The 21,294-nt window shown below is 42.7% G+C and overlaps 1 protein-coding gene across 3 annotated transcripts in view; it reads left to right on the top strand.

The window, feature by feature from the left end:
* Positions 1-21,294, top strand: part of LOC124551234 — a 317,793-nt gene that overhangs the window by 143,655 nt on the left and 152,844 nt on the right. The window contains exon 7 of one of the 3 annotated variants that reach the window (XM_047126228.1): positions 18,407-19,389. The exons of the other annotated variants lie outside the window; for them this stretch is intronic. Within the exon in view, the coding sequence (XP_046982184.1) occupies positions 18,407-18,470 (64 nt within the window). The 3' untranslated portion in view covers positions 18,471-19,389. Of the gene's footprint in view, positions 1-18,406; positions 19,390-21,294 lie in introns of those variants that run through there. 3 annotated transcript variants of the gene reach the window in all.

Raw genomic sequence — 21,294 nt, 5'->3', positions numbered from 1 at the left:
TGACTGTTGCTTTATTTCTGGGTCGTAACCATAACACCATGAATCACCACCAGTAACGACCTGGATCAGTTTCAAGCTGCTGTTCCAAAGCATGGCATGTTTCAACTCAGTGTACCTTTTGGTTGTGAGTCAGAACCGAGGAACAAGCTGGACAGCAATCCTTTTCATTCCCAAATCTTCCGTTAAAATTCGCTGAACCGAGCTCCAATATAACCCACTAATCTGCGACAGGTGATCAATTGTCTGTTGACGGTCTGTGAGGACAAGCTCTCGAATTTTTTCATGATTCTCGTCGATTGGGGCCCTTTCTGGAGGCCCACTGTCATTTTTAAACCGAACAAACCAATCGTACACTTGACTTTTTCGCATAGCGTCATCTTGGTAAGCCGTTTTCGACATTAGAACAGTTTCAGCAGCATTTTTATCGAGTAAAAAAACAAAATTTCACAGCTGCACGCTCTTCACTTAAACTTGCCACAGTAAAAAAAACGAATCAAGAAAAAAACATTCATGACAGATGAACAGAACAAGCCAGGTCTTTTTCTTGTGTATATCAATGAACTTTCAGCAGTTCAGATGCCAAGTTTGTTTTCTTTGCCGATAATACAAACATTGCAATAAATAGCATATCAAATGTAATCTTAGATCGGCTAATGAAATATTTGTGGACGTTTATCATTCGTTCCTAGCCAGTTCTTTGTCACTAAACTTTGAAAAAACACACATCATGCAGTTCAGAACTTGAAAGGGGTGTTCCACGAGTATGTGCTTAACATACGGTGACAAGCAGATAGAAGAAGTCCACAGTGTTAAATTCTTGGGATTACAGTTTGATAATAAATTCAACTGGGAGGAGCACACCGCAGAACTGCTGAAACGTCTTCACAAATCTCTATTTGCAATGCGAATTGTGTCACACATAGGGGATATAAAAATGAGAAAGGTGGCGTACTATGCTTACTTTCATTCCATAATGTCATATGGGATTATTTTATGGGGTAATTCATTAAGCCAGGCTAAAGTTTTCCGGCCACAAAAACGAGCAATAAGCGTTACATGTAGTGTGAATTCAAGAACATCCTGCAGAAGCCTGTTTAGGGAACTAGGGATTCTAACTACCGCGTCTCAATATATTTATTTTTTAATGAAATTTGTCATTAAAAATACCTTACTTTTCAAACCAACAACTCAATTCATGGAATCAACACTATAAATAAAAATAATCTTCACAAGAATTTAAAGTCACTTACTCTTGTACTAAAAGGTGAGCATTACTCAGGAACAAACATTTTCAATAACTTGCCAGCAGCCATAAAAAGCTTAACAACCAATGGAATTCGGTTTAAGAGGAGCCTAAAGGATTTATTGGTGACCAACTCCTTCTACTCCATTGATGAATTTCTCAGTAGAATCAAGTGATACATAAAACTTCTGCACCATTTCAGTGCAGTAATGTGTTCATTGTAAATAAGCATCGTAGTAGTTCTATTATATTTTTATTATCTTGTAAATAAAAAAAAATTAATTTTAAATTCAGTGCATTAATGCGATCTTAGTAAATGAGTGTTTGTAAAATGATTCTTTCATATAGTGTTCATTAAAAAAATGACCATCATTCCACTTCGGACCTGTGGAAGGTACATTAGCTTATTTGTTGCAGTTGTAAATGTTTGCCATGTATTATTGTTTTTCTGACATGTTCTACATCCTGGAGGACCTCCTCACTAGGGATGAATTGGAATGAAAGTAAATCTAATCTAAATAGGCGGCACTGAAATGACTTGGAGGTGCACTATACACGCCTAGCGGCGGAAATGCGTACTACACAAACTCCGCCCACGGCAATGTTATTCCGTTTTATTTGTATCCTTCGTAGCTGCTGCGTCCTTTCGTGCACTAAAAGAAAAATGTACTAATATAGCAGATTTAAGCTCAACAGCCAAGACTCATTATTAGTTATTTGACGCTGACTTATCAAATTTACAGAGTAATTATTAGCTTACCTGAGCTCGAATTCTGATATTCCGATGCGTTATTTCCTATATCTTCAGACGAATCACTCATCACTTGTCCGCTTCAATTAGAGCCCACACATCGACAAAACAAAGACGAAAACCGTGACATTAGACATGTTCCCGTTGTGCTCCGATCGAAAGATTGGTTCCCTCTTGCTCGACAGAGTTTCCAGTTTTATAGAAGTTACACTCCTGGAAATTGAAATAAGAACACCGTGAATTCATTGTCCCAGGAAGGGGAAACTTTATTGACACATTCCTGGGGTCAGATACATCACATGATCACACTGACAGAACCACAGGCACATAGACACAGGCAACAGAGCATGCACAATGTCGGCACTAGTACAGTGTATATCCACCTTTCGCAGCAATGCAGGCTGCTATTCTCCCATGGAGACGATCGTAGAGATGCTGGATGTAGTCCTGTGGAACGGCTTGCCATGCCATTTCCACCTGGCGCCTCAGTTGGACCAGCGTTCGTGCTGGACGTGCAGACCGCGTGAGACGACGCTTCATCCAGTCCCAAACATGCTCAATGGGGGACAGATCCGGAGATCTTGCTGGCCAGGGTAGTTGACTTACACCTTCTAGAGCACGTTGGGTGGCACGGGATACATGCGGACGTGTATTGTCCTGTTGGAACAGCAAGTTCCCTTGCCGGTCTAGGAATGGTAGAACGATGGGTTCGATGACGGTTTGGATGTACCGTGCACTATTCAGTGTCCCCTCGACGATCACCAGTGGTGTACGGCCAGTGTAGGAGATCGCTCCCCACACCATGATGCCGGGTGTTGGCCCTGTGTGCCTCGGTCGTATGCAGTCCTGATTGTGGCGCTCACCTGCACGGCGCCAAACACGCATACGACCATCATTGGCACCAAGGCAGAAGCGACTCTCATCGCTGAAGACGACACGTCTCCATTCGTCCCTCCATTCACGCCTGTCGCGACACCACTGGAGGCGGGCAGCACGATGTTGGGGCGTGAGCGGAAGACGGCCTAACGGTGTGCGGGACCGTAGCCCAGCTTCATGGAGACGGTTGCGAATGGTCCTCGCCGATACCGCAGGAGCAACAGAGTCCCTAATTTGCTGGGAAGTGGCTGTGCGGTCCCCTACGGCACTGCGTAGGATCCTACGGTCTTGGCGTGCATCCGTGCGTCGCTGCGGTCCGGTCCCAGGTCGACGGGCACGTGCACCTTCCGCCGACCACTGGCGACAACATCGATGTACTGTGGAGACCTCACGCCCCACGTGTTGAGCAATTCGGCGGTACGTCCACCCGGCCTCCCGCATGCCCACTATACGCCCTCGCTCAAAGTCCGTCAACTGCACATACGGTTCACGTCCACGCTGTCGCGGCATGCTACCAGTGTTAAAGACTGCGATGGAGCTCCGTATGCCACGGCAAACTGGCTGACACTGACGGCGGCGGCGCACAAATGCTGCGCAGCTAGCGCCATTCGACGGCCAACACCGCGGTTCCTGGTGTGTCCGCTGTGCTGTGCGTGTGATCATTGCTTGTACAGCCCTCTCGCAGTGTCCGGAGCAAGTATGGTGGGTCTGACACACCGGTGTCAATGTGTTCTTTTTTCCATTTCCAGGAGTGTATTTGCAGCATCTTCCATAAATCTTCTATGCTCTGAAAGGAGCTCTACAAATAGTATTTAAAAATGGAATAAGTGCAAAATGATTAAAAGTGGACTTGATTCCTTGCGCTTTGAATGGCCCAAATAAGTCTTTAGATTCGTATGGAATACTATTTCAGTTTTACGAAGGTTACTTTGCGGCATTGACTCCTCACTTAGCTTACGTTTATCGAAATCTCTCGCACAGCAGAAGGTCCCACGCGGCTGGGAAAAAGCGTAGCTGACTCCAGTGCATAAGAAGGGTAAAAAGACGGGCCGTGAAAATTACAGACCAATATCCTTAACATCGGTTTGCTGAAGAAATCTATAATATTTTCTGAGTTCGAATGTATTATATTTCGTATACATCGAAATCTTATGCCTACGAATCAACACGGTTTTGGAACGCAATGCTCCTGTGAAACCCAGCTTGCCCTTTTCTCACATGATATACTGCGAACTATAGATGAAGGGTAAGAGGCAGATTCGATATTCCTAGATTTCCGGAAGAAGATCGACACGGTGCCCCAGTGCTGACTATTAACAAAGGTTCGAGCATAAGTGGTATGTTCGCAGATATGTGCGCGTCTCGAAGATTCCGAAGTAATAGAACCCAGTATGTTGTCCTCGATGGCAACTGTTCATCACAGTTATAGCGATCGTCAGGAGTTCCCCAGGGAAGTGTGATAGGTCCGCTATTATTATCTATGTAGGAGGGTAAGTTAATTATTATCCGCAATTTAGTTATATTTTTGTTTATTTTGGCAGTACTGCCGTTTTACGTTGATGTCGCATGATTTGTTTATTTGTTGTTATATCTTTGCAATTTCCATGCTGCTAGGTTAGTTTCGTTATCGCTGCCGTGATGTTAATCATGGGAGCTCCGCCATTTGCACCAAAGAAGAACAACGTTCAGTGATCCGTTTTTTGTGGTCGGAAGGCGTATCATGGGCCGAAATTCATAGAAGACTTTCGGTACAGTACGGGAACAGTTTCACTACAACGGAGTGTCTACGAATGGACTAAAAGATTCCGGAATGATCGCACAAGAGTTACGCACGATGAAGGAGCCGGACGACCGTCTACCACCACAAATGAAACCATTGAGCGTTCACGTGAAATGATTCTCTGAGACAGACGATTAAATATCGACGAAGTGGCACATCATCTGCAAATTAGTCACGGTTCTGCCTACGAAATCATCCACAACAGACTTTGCTTTCATAAAGTTTGTGCTAGATGGGTCCCAAAACAACTCACACAGTTGCATAAGCAAACGCACTTGGACATCCGCAAAAAACATTTGGATCGCTATGGTAACGAAGGGGACAACTTGTTAGACAGAATCATTAGTGGTGACGAAACACTGATCCATCTTTAAGAGCCGGAGAGTAAACGGCAGAGCATGGAATGGAAACATCCAAATTCGCCGTGCAAGAAGAAGTTCAAGATCCAGCCGTCAGCAGCAAAACTGATGCTTACGGTTTTTTGGGACGCACAAGGTCCAGTACCGGAACATTATGGGGAAAGGGGCACAACAATAAACAGTGTACGTTACAATGAGATGCTTACTGGCAGGCTGAAGCCTGCAATTCGAAGCAAACGCCTTGCTGTCAAAAGGTGTTGTGTTGATGCACGACAATGCCCGTTCGCATACTGATGCTCACACTGCTGAAACGCTCCAGAAACTCAAATTTGAAGTACTGGATCATCCTCCATACAGTCCCTATCTTGCCCCTTCTATCACTTGTTTGGCCCACTCAAACAGGCATTAAGGGGGCGTCGATTTGCCTCGAAGCAGTAGAAAAAGCGGCGCATTTCTGGCTCGCAGCTCAACCGAGAACCTCCTTTCATGAGGACATCAGGAAGCTTGTACATCGATGGACCAAGTGCGTTGAAACGCAAGGAGACTGTATCGGAAAATGATGCTCTTGTAAGTTTCCTGTTTGATTACAATAAAATTTTATAACTACTTTGCGGATAATAATTGACTTACCCTCGTACATAACTGACCTGACGGACGGGGTGAGCAGAAAGCTGCACCTGGTTGCTTCGTCATGATGTGGTCTATGGGAACGTGTCCTGCTTGAGCGTCTGTAGGAGGATACAAGGTGCCTTAAACAAAATTTCTAGTTGGTGTGACGAATGCCAGCATGCCCTAAATGTAGGAAAATGTAAGTTAATGCGGATGAGTAGCAAAAACAATGTGCAACTTTAGAATACAGCATCAGTGGTACTGCTTGACACAGTCATATCGATTAAATATTTAGGCATAACGTCGTTTTGGGGGGAAGTAGAACGAGCACGTAAGGACGACTTGGGAAGGCAAACAGTCGACATCGATATATTGCGAGAATTTAGGAAGGTGCGGTTCATCTGTGAAGGAAACTGCATATACAGAGTGTTCGAAAATTCCCATTACAAGTGTCTAGGACTTATAGAGGGGAGTGAGAACATATTTTGAGTAGGAACCCATGTACGGAAACGTACTGGTTTCGTTCTACGGCGCTTTCAGTTCAGATATGTAGCACGTCAAAAAAACTGAGGGAAAGAGGAATGTCTCAGAATTGGTTGTCCTGGTATGCAGTGCAGGAAACAGGATGAGGGTCGTGTGCAAAGTTTAATTTACGAGACTCTTGTAGAGACAGAGGAAGATCTGCAGGCACGAGTTCTGGCCGCTGCACTTTGAAATTGAAGAGACACCAGGTGGGATTGAGAGTGTGTACCAGAACATGCTTCGGAGGTACAATGTCTGTAACAACGTTGGTGGTCGTCACATCGAGCCGCTGTTGTAATGCGTCAGTACTGCTCTGTGTGCTGGGTTATTTTTTGTTCTGGAGTAATGTAAACACGTAATGTTTGAATGTTAATACAATAAAAGTGCTTAAGTGTTAAATGGATGTTTCGTTGTTTCCTTTCGAATTGTTACGTAATAAATGTACTGGGTTACGTCTAATCCAATTCCTCAAGCAGAAGTGGATGAGTTAAATATCTGGATTGAAACCGCAGAACGGAAACGGTAAGTTCAGAATATTATGTACTCGATTCCCCTCTACAAGTCCTAGAAGTTCGTAACGAGAATTTCCGAACGCCCTTTAGAACAATATAGTGCGACCCATTCCTGAGTACTGCCCGAGTGTTTGGGATCCCTACCGTGCCAGATCAAAGGTCGAAGGGACTTAGAGCCAGGGTGCTAGATTTGTTAGCGTTAAGTTCGAACTTAACGAATGGAAAAACTGGCAGACGCCGACCTCGGGGAAGATCTGTTTGGATTGCGTAGAAATGTTGGAACACGTGAGGCAATACTGACCCTACGACTTATCTCAGAAAATAGATTAAGGATCGGAAAACCTACGTTTGTAGCGTTTGTAGACTTAGAGAAAAAACTTTTGACAATGTTGCCTGGAATACTCTCTTTAAAATTCTGAAGGTGTCAGGGGCAAACTACAGGGAGCGAAAGGCTATTTACAATTTGTACGGAAAGCAGATGGCAGTTGTAAGAGTCGAGGGACATGAAAGGGAAGCAGTGGTCGGGAAGGGATTGAGACAGGGTCGTAGCCTCTCCCCGATGCTATTCAATCAGTATATTGAGCAAGCAGTAAAGGAAACAAAAGAAAAGTTCGGAAAAGGTATTAAAATCCATGGAGAAGAAATAAAAACTTTGAGGTTCGACGATGACATCGTAATTCTATCAGAGACAGCAAAGGACTTGGAAGAGCAGTTGAACGGAATGGACAGTATCTTGAAAGGAGGGTATAGGATAAACATCAACAAAAGCAAAAGGATAATGGAATGTAGTCGAATTAAGTCGGGTGATGTTGAGGGAATTAGATTAGGAAATGAGACACTTGAAGTAGTGAAGGAATTTTGCTATTTGGGGAGCAAAATAACTGATGATGGTCGAAGTAGAGAGGATATAGAATGTAGACTGGTAATAGCAAGGAAAGCGTTTCTGAAGAAGAGAAATTTGTTAACATCAAGTATAGGTTTAAGTGTCAGGAAGTCGTTTTTGAAAGTATTTGTATGGAGTGTAACCATGTATAGAAGTGAAACGTCGACGATAAATAGGTTAGACAAGAAGAGAATTGAAGCTTTCGAAGTGTGGTGCTACAGAAGAATGATGAAAATTACATGGGTAGATCACATAACTAATGAGGAGGTATTGAATAGAATTGGGGGAACAGAAATTTGTGGCACAATTTGACTAGAAGAAGGGATCGGTTGGTAGGACATATTCTGAGGCATCAAGCGATCACCAATTTAGTCTTGGAGGGCAGCGTGGAGGGTAAAAATCGTAGAGGGAGACCAAGAGATGAATACGCTAAACAGATTCAGAAGGATGTAGGTTGCAGTAGGTACTGGGAGATGAAGAAGCTTGCACAGGATAGATTAGCATGGAGAGCTGCATCAAACCAGTCTCTGGACTGAAGACCACAACAACAAGAAGTTCGAACGACATGCGAGTATTACATAAATGGTTTGGGAACTCAAATGGGAATCCATGGAGGGAAGGCCTCCTCCTTTCGAGGAGCACCATTGAGAAAATTTAGAGAACCGGCATTTGAAGCTGACTGTAGAACAATGCTGCTGTCGCCAACGTACATTTCGGGTAGGGACCACGAAGATAAGAGAAATTAGGACTCCTACGGAGGCATATAGATATTCGTTTTCCCCTCGCTCTGTTTGCGAGTGGAGCAGGTACAGGAAATGGCTGGTCGTGGTACAAGGTACCCTCCGCAAAACAACATACGGTGGCTTGCGGAGTATGTATGTAGATATAAATGCTTCTCTTTCACTCGATGGTTTCTTTAATTTTCGTATGTGTGGAATCTATCGCTCCTGTAGTCATGAATACTTCTACAGGTATGAATTTCAGCTGTAGCCACTTCTGTTTTGCCATTTCGCACTTTCTGCCAGTCTCTGTTTCTTAAGGCTGTAACTTCTCCCTTTTACCCGCTTCATTTGCTGAATCTCTTTTACTGAATTAAAATCCACAGCTCGTACGTTATTCAAGGATTTCTGTGGAACCTTTTTGCATATTTGATCCTCTTCTATATTCAGTAACTGAAATACGAGTATTCATTCGTCTTCTGTTGTTTTCCTTCTACTTGTTTCTGTTAACTGTTGCCTAATGCTCCTTTGAAAATCTGTAAAACTAGAGTTCTTTCCTTTTTCTTCAGTTTATTCTTTCCAGTATTTATAGTTTTAATCAACAGCTGCGGAGTCAGGCGGACACTCTAGAAGCAACAGCAGTTTCTGTTTATGGACAGCATTTAGTTTAGTCTTTGTTTTCGTGTGTTTCTGAATAGAAGTGAATAGGCTCTATGTTTCTGTGTTGGCTGGTATATAGTAACTTATTCAGATTTTCTTCGTAAATTTTAGTGCGCTTGCTTCGTGTGAGCTGGCTTTGGAGTGTAGCAAAAAAACCAGGAGTAGCGTAGTAGTAGTGGACTGCATCCAGGGACTGCACGTGTTATTTACGGATGCAGGGAGAACTGGCCACCGTCCATAAACAGCCCGAAGCCCTGGCCGTGGTCGATAGGTTTTAGTCTCCTGCACTGCACTGCTTGGTGTAGGGCTCCCTAAGATGTAAGCGTTGGCACCTCTGTTGTTATAGCGTAGCCCGATCCATAATCTTGCAGTGCCTTCTGATTCTCTCCTGATCGGTCGACACTCACTGTACGGTAAATGCTGAAGAGCGGTGATGTCGCGAATCTGAGAGGTAGACGAAAGTGGGTACTGATCGCACGGTTTATGACACCCCCCCTGCTTCCCGGGATTTGCGAAATTACTAGTTGACAATGACCGTGAATTATGAATTTTGACCCGCGTCGGGATTAGGCATCCGAACCCGAAGTAAATAATGTTTATTCTGCGGGAACAGGAGACGTTATAACTTAATCGTTATTGAATGAGTAATTTCATTCAATAAGGATCGGTAAATGAAATAATGGAAATAATTTGGAAATAAATTTTGCCAGTGGAAATTTTGCCGAAAGAAATGATTAAGTTGTAAAAGCAATTAAAAATCGGTCGCCAGCTCAACTGATGAGCGACAGTACTGTTAAGTACGTGAATAATTGTGTCAAAAATATAGTTTACCTGTTTGTAGCGCAGCAGGTGGAATGGGAACTTTTACGTAAGTGCTGTGCCAGGCTCAGTAGTCATATAAAACAATGTCATAACAATCTAACTACACTTAAACATTAATGGTTAACTTTCAATAAGTATTTTGATAATTATTTTGTTCATAATTTGTCAGCTAAGTGCAATGCTGACAACACAGATAATTATCTATCGAGATTTTGAATAATGGACTGTCATTCTGTCTTTAAAATTAGGTACTCTGCACAGTTTAATGTACTGATTATGAAATATATTGCCAATAATTGATTAACTATGTTTTGAATGATAATAATTCATTAATTGGGGGATTGTCAAGTGGAATAATCATTATAGTTTCATGAAATATCCTTGAACTAACTTTAGCTGAATATGCATTGAAATAAATCTTGATAATCAAATTTATTACTTCAGTCTATTATTAAGTTACTACGGTTGGCGTAAGCTTATTAAGTGCAACAATTAACTACGTTAACCAGTCTGAAATTTACTCTTCACCGTCTATGCAAATAAATTTTATAATTAACACATTTTCTCTTGATAATGGCGTGACACACTCGATTCAATAAGGTAAGGATCGGAAGGAACCTACTTGGTGTTATTGTCGGGTGGAATGTAACTGCAACACTTCGACTATAAAGTGCTTGTTATTAATTGTTCAACTTCAGAGAAAAGCACAGTCACTGGCAAGCCTTCTACAATTTTATCCTACCAAAATTACGTAGATCTTACTTCCCTCGTTATCGATGGATCGACGGAAGTCCACGGCGGCGACACAATGTGGCAGCGGGCTTTTACTGTTGCGACTTGGGCCCACAGTGCGCTACACATTTAAGTCCTCGTTTCTTCAGCACTATGCCGATTAATCCACAATAACTTGCCCGGCCATGCTTCCAGATATGCCGACCATTACTTTCCCGTCGTACTTAGATCCTTACACTAGCCGTTAGATGTAACACAGCTAGGACTAGCAGCACACGACTGTACGTCTTACGCCGAGCACTGCGTCACTGCTACTACTACCCGCTGGCGCGCTCCCGCGCCCAGCGGCACGACAAAACAATCTCTCTGACTTCAACGTTAACTAAATATGCCCTGACTTGCCAGTGTTAAATATTACATAATTTAAACATAGTATTTACAATACATATTTACACTAGACAATATATCGTATACAAACAGTTTCATGTGTTAAGTAAGCGAAAAAATGCATAGCAAGGTCTGCGTTGTAGCGTCACACGCTTCCCGAGCACGGGGTCCCGGGTTCGATTCATGGCGGGGTCAGGGATTTTCTCTGCCTCGTGATGACTGGGTGTTGTGTGATGTCCTTAGTTTAGTTAGGTTTAAGTAGTTCTAAGTTCTAGGGGACTGATGACCATAGATGTTAAGTCCCATAGTGCTCAGAGCCATTTTTTTTGTAGCGTCACAGGTTGTCCACTCATACCTTAAAAACAGTTTCATGTATTTCTCACTGCTGAAAGTACATATAACGCCTTGTCTGTGGGGACTGTGGCCAATCTTCCTGAAAGGTCCGAACAAGCACAGAAGATAGGATTTCTTCCTATGAGGAGTTTCAACATTAGCCAGATGGTGGAGCGGCAAGTGCCCACTGTGTGTGCTGGGGGTTCACGATCAAGTTGCAGAGACGGCTCTGGTGGCAGCGATACGACGCACCTGGTGCCCAAGTGGCAAATCGTGTCTCGTGTCTGTACGAATGTTACATGCCACCTCGTTTCAGAGTCCGCCTTAAACTGCTTGCACATTACACGATTTCGCCCGTACGGGAAAAAAGCGTACGGGGAAATTTTCTTACAAGGGGAGGCCACGACGTTTGGAACGCAGATTTACTGCAAACTTCGTACACTTGTAGTACTTCACGGTGACAACAAAATGTGTAAGCAGTAGCGCGTACTTCTCAAGCGTTATTGAGAAAATCGCAAGATAATTTCGGTCGTCGATTATATATCTGTGTGTAGCCATTTTAACCGTGAAGCGGCTGCAGCCGAGTGGTGTTGGCACGGTAGCTCAGCGTGTTCGGTCAGAGCGTTAGCTTCCCTTTATAATAAAAAGCCTGAACGAACGGACCACCGAACAAACTGAACGTGTGTCTTCGGACGTCCGCCCTGAGCAAATTCAAAGAACAATATAGTACAATTTTTATTTAAAGTGGTTGGCGTTCAAGCCGCTGGATCGCTGGAATAGAGTTCCCTTCGTCAGTTTTTTTTTTTTTTATTTTCAACACAGTCATTTTCTTTACGTTGATATAATGGGAAAAATACGTATAATCGGATGAACTTTTATTAAATTTACAATGTTATTTGGCAGTCTACTAATTTTTATTATCACAAATAATATAATATTCATAACTATCGATTAGTAAACGACCAAACGAATAAAGTGATACTGAAAATGTATGCTTGTCCGTGTCTTCAAAACTGTTCGTATTTAATCGAAAGAGAACGAGAAATTGCTTCTCGGAAGACGCTATTAAAATACACTCGATACTGCATAACCAATTATCAGCGCCAATTTTTAAGGAAATACTGCGTTATGCATGGTTTGCTTCCAAACTATCGTCTGAAAGAGAGGTTTTTGAAAATGTTAACGAGGTTTGTTTTTCCACGGAAATCGTCAAAAGACCTTGCGTATGCGTACATGTAGCATTTATTCAGTGCAGCTCGTGCCGTTTAACTTTGTTTTCCATGTTTCTACCAAAAATACCATCCTGCAACTTGTAATGTCGAAAGCGACGATTAATTGCACATCTTTCGAAAGCCGTCTGTGCCGGTCAAAACCTGGAGGTAATAAGTCGTTTCGGGCTCCTTCCAGTTATAAGGGATTTTTCAAATCACGGACAAGCATGCATTTTCAGCATCACTTTATGCGTTTGGTCGTATACTAGTCGATAGTTATGAATAATTCATTATTTGTGATAATAAAAATTAGTACACGGCCAAATAACACTGTGAATTTAATAAAAGTTCATCCGATTACACGTACTTTACCCATTATATCAATTGTAATATAAATAATAAAGAAAATGACTGTGTTGAAAATAAAAAAAAAACTGACGAACGGAACTCGATCCAGCGGCTTGAACGCCAAACACTTAAAACACAGTTTCTTCTATATTGTTCGTTGAATTTGTTCAGGGCGGACGTCCGATGACAGCCGTTCAGTTTGTTCGATGGTCCGTTTGCTCAGTTTGTTAATTATAAAGGGTAGGTAACGCTTTGACCGAACACGCTAAGCTACCGTACCAACACCACTCGGCTGCAGCCGCTTCATGGTTAAAATGGCTACACACAGACATATAATCGACGACCGAAATTATCTTGCGATTTTCTGAATAACGCTTGAGAAGTACGCCCTACTGCTTACACATTTTGTTGTCCTCATGGAGCACTACGAGTGTACGAAGTTTGCAGTAAATCTGCGTTCCAAGCGTCGTGGCCTCTCCTTGTTAGTCGACTGTTGAAGAGCATGAGACCTTTCACACAGTACGGTTACAACACGGACACGATTTTTAGTCGTGTTGCAACCGTCCAGTGCCACTGCCGCCACACGGCACCGTGCCGTACTCTCGGTTCAGTGACCCACGTGACCAAGTGCACGCTTTCACACTACACGATTTCAGTCGTACGGGAGATGTCCCCAGTTTTATTTCTACTGCATTTTGGTTTCAGGTTGCGATTTTCCGTGTTTTCAGTTTGTGTGTGTCGCTGGCTTATTTTCACTTTATGGAAGGAATTGACGCTAAAATTTTGATATTGCTAGTTCAATCAAAACCTGTAATATGGGACAAAACTTTAGATATTTATAAGGGTAGAAACGCAACAAGAAAAGCCTGGGAAGAGGTATGATCAGCACTCAACCCAGATTTTGAGAGCATTAGTGATACAGAAAAAATGCATTTGGTAAGTACGACCTATTAAGCAAAGTAAATACTTACTTGTGAATACTTATATGTATTATAGCTGAATAACATTTTACTTTTCCTTATAAGGCATTCCGACGGTGTGAAGTTGGTCTACCCAGAATTTTACCATCTAGTCGTTAGTTCCGTAAATTTTGTTAAGTAAATAATTAAAAACATAGGGTATTTATTCTCTTGATATAAGGTGGTAGAGGTGTAACTAGGCTAACTAAATAACATAGTATTGAAAGCTTAAAAAAGCAGTTTATTTCATGAAGGCTACAGAACACTTCTATCTGCAGAAGAGACACTTCATACTATCTTCTGTGTCACATTTGACAAATTATATTTTAGACATTTTCCAGGGTACACTTCCGACTTCTGACACAAAATATCTGCTAAACACAATTCTGATACTGTTTGCTGCCAAGCCTCCTCTTGTAGTATATTCCCATGACAAATCTTCCACGCCTGTGATTGTCGTTGTGTCCTCAACAATATATCCGCCTCTGTCACGTACATAGTTGTGCAATAGGATGCAAGCATTGACTGTGAGCACTGCAAAATGTGGCTGCACATTGATAGACCGATGGAACACGCGCCTTTTAGTACTATTGTTGTGGTCTTCAGTCCTGAGACTGGTTTGATGCAGCTCTCCATGCTACTCTAACCTGTGCAAGCTACTTCATCTCCCAGTAGTTACTGCAACCTACATCCTTCTGAATCTGCTTAGTGTATTCATCTCTTGGTCTCCCTCTACGATTTTTACCCTCCACGCTGCCCTCCAATGCTAAATTGGTGATCCCTTGATGCCTCAGAACATGTCCTACTAACCGATCCCTTCTTCTGGTCAAGTCACGAACTCCTCCCAATTCTATTCAATACCTCCTCATTAGTTATGTGATCTACCCATCTAATCTTCAGCATTCTTCTGTAGCACCACATTTCAAAAGCTTCTATTCTCTTCTTTTCCAAGCTATTTATCGTCCATGTTTCACTTCCATACATGGCTACACTCCATACAAATACTTTCAGAAACGACTTCCTGACACTTAAATCTATACTCGATGTTAAGAAATTTCTCTTCTTCATAAACGCTTTCCTTCCCATTGCCAGTCTACATTTTATATCCTCTCTACTTCGACCATCATCAGTTATTTTGCTCCCCAAATAGCAAAACTCCTTTACTGCTTTAAGTGTCTCATTTCCTAATCTAATACCCTCAGCAGCACGGACTTAATTCGACTACATTCCATTATCCTCCTTTCAAGACACTATCCATTCCGTTCAACTGCTCTTCCAAGTCCTTTGCTGTCTCTGACAGAATTACAATTTCATCGGCGAACCTCAAAGTTTTTATTTCTTCTCCTTGGACTTTAATATCTACTCCGAATTTTTCTTTTGTTTCCTTTACTGCTTGCTCAATATACAGATTGAATAACATCGGGGAGAGGCTACAACCCTGTCTTACTCCCTTCCCAACCACTGCTTCCCTTTCATGCCTCTCGACTCTTATAACTGCCATCTGGTTTCTGTACAAATTGTAAATAGCCTTTCGCTCCCTGTATTTTACCCCTGCCAGCTTCAGAATTTGAAAGAGCGTATTCCAATCAACATTGTCAAAAGCTTTCTCTAAGTCTACAAATGCTAGAAATGTAGGTTTGCCTTTCCTTAATCTATTTTCTAAGATAAGTCGTGGGGTCAGTATAGCGTCACGTGTTCCAATATTTCTACGGAATCCAAACCGATCTTCTACGAGGTCGGCTTCTACCAGTTTTTCCATTCGTCTGTAAAGAATTCATGTTAGTATTTTGCATCCGGTAATTATTAAACTGATTGTTCGGTAATTTTCACATCTGTCAACACCTGCTTTCTTTGGGATTGTAATTATTATATTCTTCTTGAAGTCTGAAGTATTTCGCCTGTCTCATATATCTTGGCCACCAGATGGTAGAGTTTTGTCACGACTGGCTCTCCCAAGGCCGCCAGTAGTTCCAATGGAATGTTGTTTACTCCCGGGGCCTTGTTTCGACTCAGGTATTTCAGTGCTTTGTCAAACTCTTCACGCAGTATCATATCTCCCATTTCATCTTCATCTACATCCGCCGGCCGAAGTGGCCGTGCGGTTAAAGGCGCTGCAGTCTGGAACCGCAAGACCGCTACGGTCGCAGGTTAGAATCCTGCCTCGGGCATGGATGTTTGTGATGTCCTTAGGTTAGTTAGGTTTAACTAGTTCTAAGTTCTAGGGGACTAATGACCTCAGCAGTTGAGTCCCATAGTGCTCAGAGCCATTTGAACCATCTACATCCTCTTCCATTTCCATAATTTTCTCCTCAAGTACATCGCCCTTGTATGGACCCTCTATATACTCTTTCCACCTTTCTGCTTTCCCTTCTTTGCTTAGAACTGGGTTTCCATCTGAGCTCTTGATATTCATACATGTGGTTCTCTTTTCTCCAAAGGTCTCTTTAATTTTCCTGTAGGCAGTATCTATCTTACCCTGGTGAGACAAGCCTCTACATCGTTACATTTGTCCTTTAGCCATCCCTGCTTAGCCATTTTGCAATTCCTGTCGATCTCATTTTTGAGACGTTTGTATTCCTTTTTGCCCGCTTCATTTACTGCATTTTTATATTTTCTCCTTTGATCAATTAAATTCATTATTTATTCTGTTACCCAAGGATTTCTACTAGCCCTCGTCTTTTTACCTACTTTATCCTCTGCTGCCTTCACTACTTCATCCCTCAGATCTACCCATTCTTCTTCTACTGTATTTCTTTCCCCCATTCCTGTCAATTGTTCCCTTATGCTCTCCTTGAAACTCTGTACAACCTCTGGTTCTTTCAGTTTATCCAGGTCCCATCTCCTTAAATTCCCACCTTTTTGCAGTTTCTCAGTTTTAATCTACAGTTCATAACCAATAGATTGTGGTCAGAGTCTACAGCTGCCCCTGGAAACGTCTTACAATTTTAAACGTGGTTCCTAAATCTCTGTCTTACCATTATATAATCTATCTGAAACCCGTCAGTATCTCCAGGCTTCTTCCATGTATACAACCTTCTTTTATGATTCTTGAACCAAGTGTTAGCTATCATTATGTTGTGCTCTGTGCAAAATTCTACTAGGCGGCTTCCTCTTCATTTCTTAGCCCCAATCCATATTCACCTACTACGTTTCCTTCTCTTCCTTTCTTACTCTCGAATTCCAGTCACCCATGACTATTAAATTTTCGTCTCCCTTCACTATCTGAATGATTTCTTTTATTTCATCATACATTTCTTCAATTTCTTCGTCATCTGCAGAGCTAGTTGGCATATAAACTTGTACTACTGTGGTAGGCGTGGGCTTCGTGTCTATCTTGGCCACAATGTGTTCACTATGCTGTTTGTAGTAGCTTACCCGCACTCCTATTTTTTTTATTCATTATTAAACCTACTCCTGCATTACCCCTATTTGATTTTGTATTTTAACCCTGTATTCACCTGACCAAAAGTCTCGTTCCTCCTGCCACCGAACTTCACTAATTACCACTATATCTAACTTTAACCTATTCATTTCCCTTTTTAAATTTTCTAACCTACCTGCCGATTAAGGGACCTGACATTCCACGCTCCGATCCGTAGAACGCCAGTTGTCTTTCTCCTGATAACGACGTCCTCCTGAGTAGTCCCCGCCCGGAGATCCGAATGGGGGACTATTTTACCTCCGGAATATTTTACCCAAGAGGACGCCATCATCATTTATCCATACAGTAGAGCTGCATGCCCTCGGGAAAAATTACGGCTGTAGTTTCCCCTTGCTTTCAGCCGTTCGCAGTACCAGCCCAGCAAGGCCATTTTGGTTAATGTTACAAGGCCAGATCAGTCAATCTTCCAGACGGTTGCCCCTGCAACTACTGAAAAGTCTGTTGCCCCTCTTCAGGAACCACACGTTTGTCTGGCCTCTCAACAGATATCCCTCCGTTGTGGTTGCACCTACGGTACGGCCATCTGTATCGCTGAGGCACGCAAGCCTCCCCACCAACGGCAAGGTCCATGGTTCAAATGCACTTTCCACATATCTTCGTGCTCTGCACAATCGATAGTTAAATATTCTTTTTTCAACTATTGTTTGCGTCTGCTACAGCCATAAGCACAATAGAAAAGTAATATTTGTATTTGCAATACATTGATCCCGAGTCAAACGGACAAGTCAGTCATCCAGCTTGTGTGGCCGAGCGGTTCTAGGCGCTTCAGTCTGGAGCCGCGGGACCGCTACGGTCGCAGGTTCGAATCCTGCCTCGGGCATGGATGTGTGTGATGTCCTTAGGTTTGTTAGGTTTAAGTAGTTCTGAATTCTAGGGGACTGATGGCCTCAGTTGTTAAGTCCCATAGTGCTCAGAGCCATTTGAACCACAAGTCAGTCAGTCTTATATGCTTACCGTCGACAGCGCCAACACAGTGTGGTAAATTAACAATACTTTCATAGTCAGAAGCGATTGACATCCACGTATCACAAGTTAGTGTTGGAATACACTCTTCTCGCATTACTGACCAAATTGCTACACACACTTCAACAATTTTTCCAGCCGTTGAAATTCCAACCCTGTAGCTATAGTGCAATTTCGTAAACGTACAGCCACTCGCCAAGTATCTAAAAAAATTGAACATTAATTTTTCCATAACTCAACAATATTAAAAAGTTTTCATGAAAAATACTCAGATAATACATTTGTATTTATGCAGCCAAGGAAGTAATCCGAAGGTGGACCAACCTCCGAGATGTTTCGCAAAATCGAAAAAAAGATGAGAAAGCTGCCAAACAAAGTGGATCTGGGGCCAAAAAACGTAAGAAATACCTGTTTTCAGACCAACTTCAATTTTTAGACAAGATCTACACGGAAAAGGATACGGCAGACAGCCTGGACCCAGCAAGTGAGCCAGGAACACTTGACGAAGACAGGGAGCCTGAAGGTGCCGGTGCTACAACTCCGATTTGTAGTACGTGAACCCGCCATACGGTCTTACAGGAGGGAGAAAACATAAGAAACCAGACGAGTTTGAGATGAAAATACTCGAAGCTCTGAAACCTAAAACGCCCTGCAGTAAGATGTCCTTTGTTCAGAGTTTCATGCCTCAGTTTCATGCCTCTTATTTGACAAACTGTTCTAATAGTGAATTCCTTCAATTTCAAATGGGAGTGTTAAATGTACCTGATAACATAAACAAAATGAAGCAAACTGTTCCTGCTCCTCCTCAACCAAGATCTGCCTCTTCCATGTCATCCTATCCGCCATTCCCTCAGTATACGCTTCAGCCATCTGCAGTTATCCAACCGCAACCATTTTTGAAGATTCGACAACCTTCATTTCCACCTCGACAATATGCAGGGGCTAGGTTTTCCAGTCAGAATACAACTAGCGTAGAAGAACGTTCCTTGTATCAGCATAGGCCTATATGTGGACTGCAAAATCATTCAAAGGAAGCATACCATTCAACGCCTCTCCAAAAAAGTACACGGGCCAAACCAGAAGCACAGACAACATCACATGACCTGCACGAAATTATTCACAGTGACTCTCCACAAAGTGAAAATGTTGCAAGTCCGTCTATTTCTCCTTCAGATAATTCCATATATTCCGATTTCTTCAATTGATATCATCAGTTTGTTTTTGGAACGTCACAAATAATCTACCAAAACAATATACACGATGAAATCCATAATTTGATCAGAAACCTACAATGTTTGTATTTTCCGAATTTCATATTTGTTCATAATTGTATTTTTATTGATGACATAATCTCAAATCCAGCCTAATAAATAAAATCGATTATTTTACATGTATTTTATTGTTTTGCCTACTACTAAAATGCCATCTTACTGCATAACCATCTTTCCTGTTTACATGGTACTTAGGTAAGTAGAAATATAATGAAAGAATTTTATATATGGAATTTGAAAAAACACAGCAATAAGAGTTTATACATGTATTGTTTAGCTTCAATGGCATATTTGTTCAAACCCCAGTAATAACAAAGCTGTATTTAAGTAGTTAAAAAATTTTCGGTCGTCGTTTCTCAGGTCTGCAAATAATGTGCAGAAAACCCCGACTTCCTCACGTCTCAGCTTAATTGGATGAACCCAGTGAAGGCGATCGCGCGTTCTTCCTCTCCTACGTCGATACAGTGTCCATAACGCAATGACTTGTTCACGATCAATAATAATAATTCTACCTGGTGACACGTTGAAGGGAACTGATTATCTTGTTTAACGTTTAAAAATCGTTCAGTGTGAAAATCAACCGACTACGATTTAAACCCGTATGGTTTTTTTTCCCTTGCGGGCGAAATCGTGCAATGTGCAAGCAGCCATTCATGAACACTGATACGAAGAAATATATTATAAACGTAAGGGGAGGGACTTGTCATCTGAAGTGTTGTGGTTTGCAGGAGAGCCAACACCGTGTTACTAGAGGAGGCCGAAAGGCACGCGTTTTAGCTCACGCAGGCTGGCGTGAGGTCTGGAACAGGACAAGGAAGTTATAATTTAGAAAAACGGACGTAACTGGTGGAATACTTAACTTTAATCCATTAATGCTGAACGTCGGTTTTGACGGTACATGATTCACAATATCAATGGTAACTGATAATGGCGCCTTGCTAGGTCGTAGCAAATGACGTAGCTGAAGGCTATGCTAAACTATCGTCTCGGCAAATGAGAACGTAAGTAGGCAGTGAACCATCGCTAGCAAAGCCGGCTGTACAACTGGGGCGAGTGCTACGAAGTCTCTCTAGACCTGCCGTGTGGCGGCGCTCGGTCTGCAATCACTGATAGTGGCGACACGCGGGTCTGACATACGGATCGCGGCCGATTTAAAGGCTACCACCTAGCAAGTGTGGTGTCTGGCGGTGACACCACATTCGTCCCCCGCAAATCGGTGTACGGTTGTGGCATAAGGCTGCCGTCCGCCGTGGGGAGGACCCCATGTTGACGTATGCGACGAGGTGGGGAGCCTAACAACAAGCGAGGCTGTGCCACCCGCACCCTGCCATTCGGACCGCGGGGAGCTAGGAAACGCCTGAAAACCTGCTCCAGGGTGCACGCCAACATGCGGTGTGTGCGCCCGCAGAGAGACAGGAGGGGCCGAAGGGTCGACCTCCATCGGGTCGGCTTCTGGGGATCGAATGGCGTAAGGCAAGTATTGGAAAGCAACGCCGATTTCAACTGGCGAAGGGCGCGTTCGCGTTCCATCGGCCAGACGAACGGAACACCTTTACGGCGTAAGCGATGAAACGGAGCTGAAATGGAAGACGAATGTGGCATATATCTGTTATAATAATTTATTTTTCCCAGCACACTCTGTAGCTGCTTCAAATTCTGCGGCGAAGGCAAGTCTTGTATGGCACGAAGGTGCGTGGGACTGGGATGTATGCCTTGGGCATTGAGTACACGTCCCAGGTATGGCAAATCACGAGCAAAAAACACACATTTGTCCTTCCGCAAGCGAAGACCATTTTGTCGCAAGACCTGAAACAATGTTCTGAGATTGGTCAAATGTTCTTCTTCAGTCTTTCCGGAGATCACAATATCGTCCAGATAATTTGCTGCAGTAGGGACCAACGCACAAACAGTT

Source organism: Schistocerca americana, chromosome 9 (assembly GCF_021461395.2).
Source record: "Schistocerca americana isolate TAMUIC-IGC-003095 chromosome 9, iqSchAmer2.1, whole genome shotgun sequence".
Lineage (NCBI taxonomy): Eukaryota > Metazoa > Arthropoda > Insecta > Orthoptera > Acrididae > Schistocerca > Schistocerca americana.
Note: the sequence above shows the minus strand (reverse complement) of the source record. Positions and strands in the feature narration are given on the sequence as shown.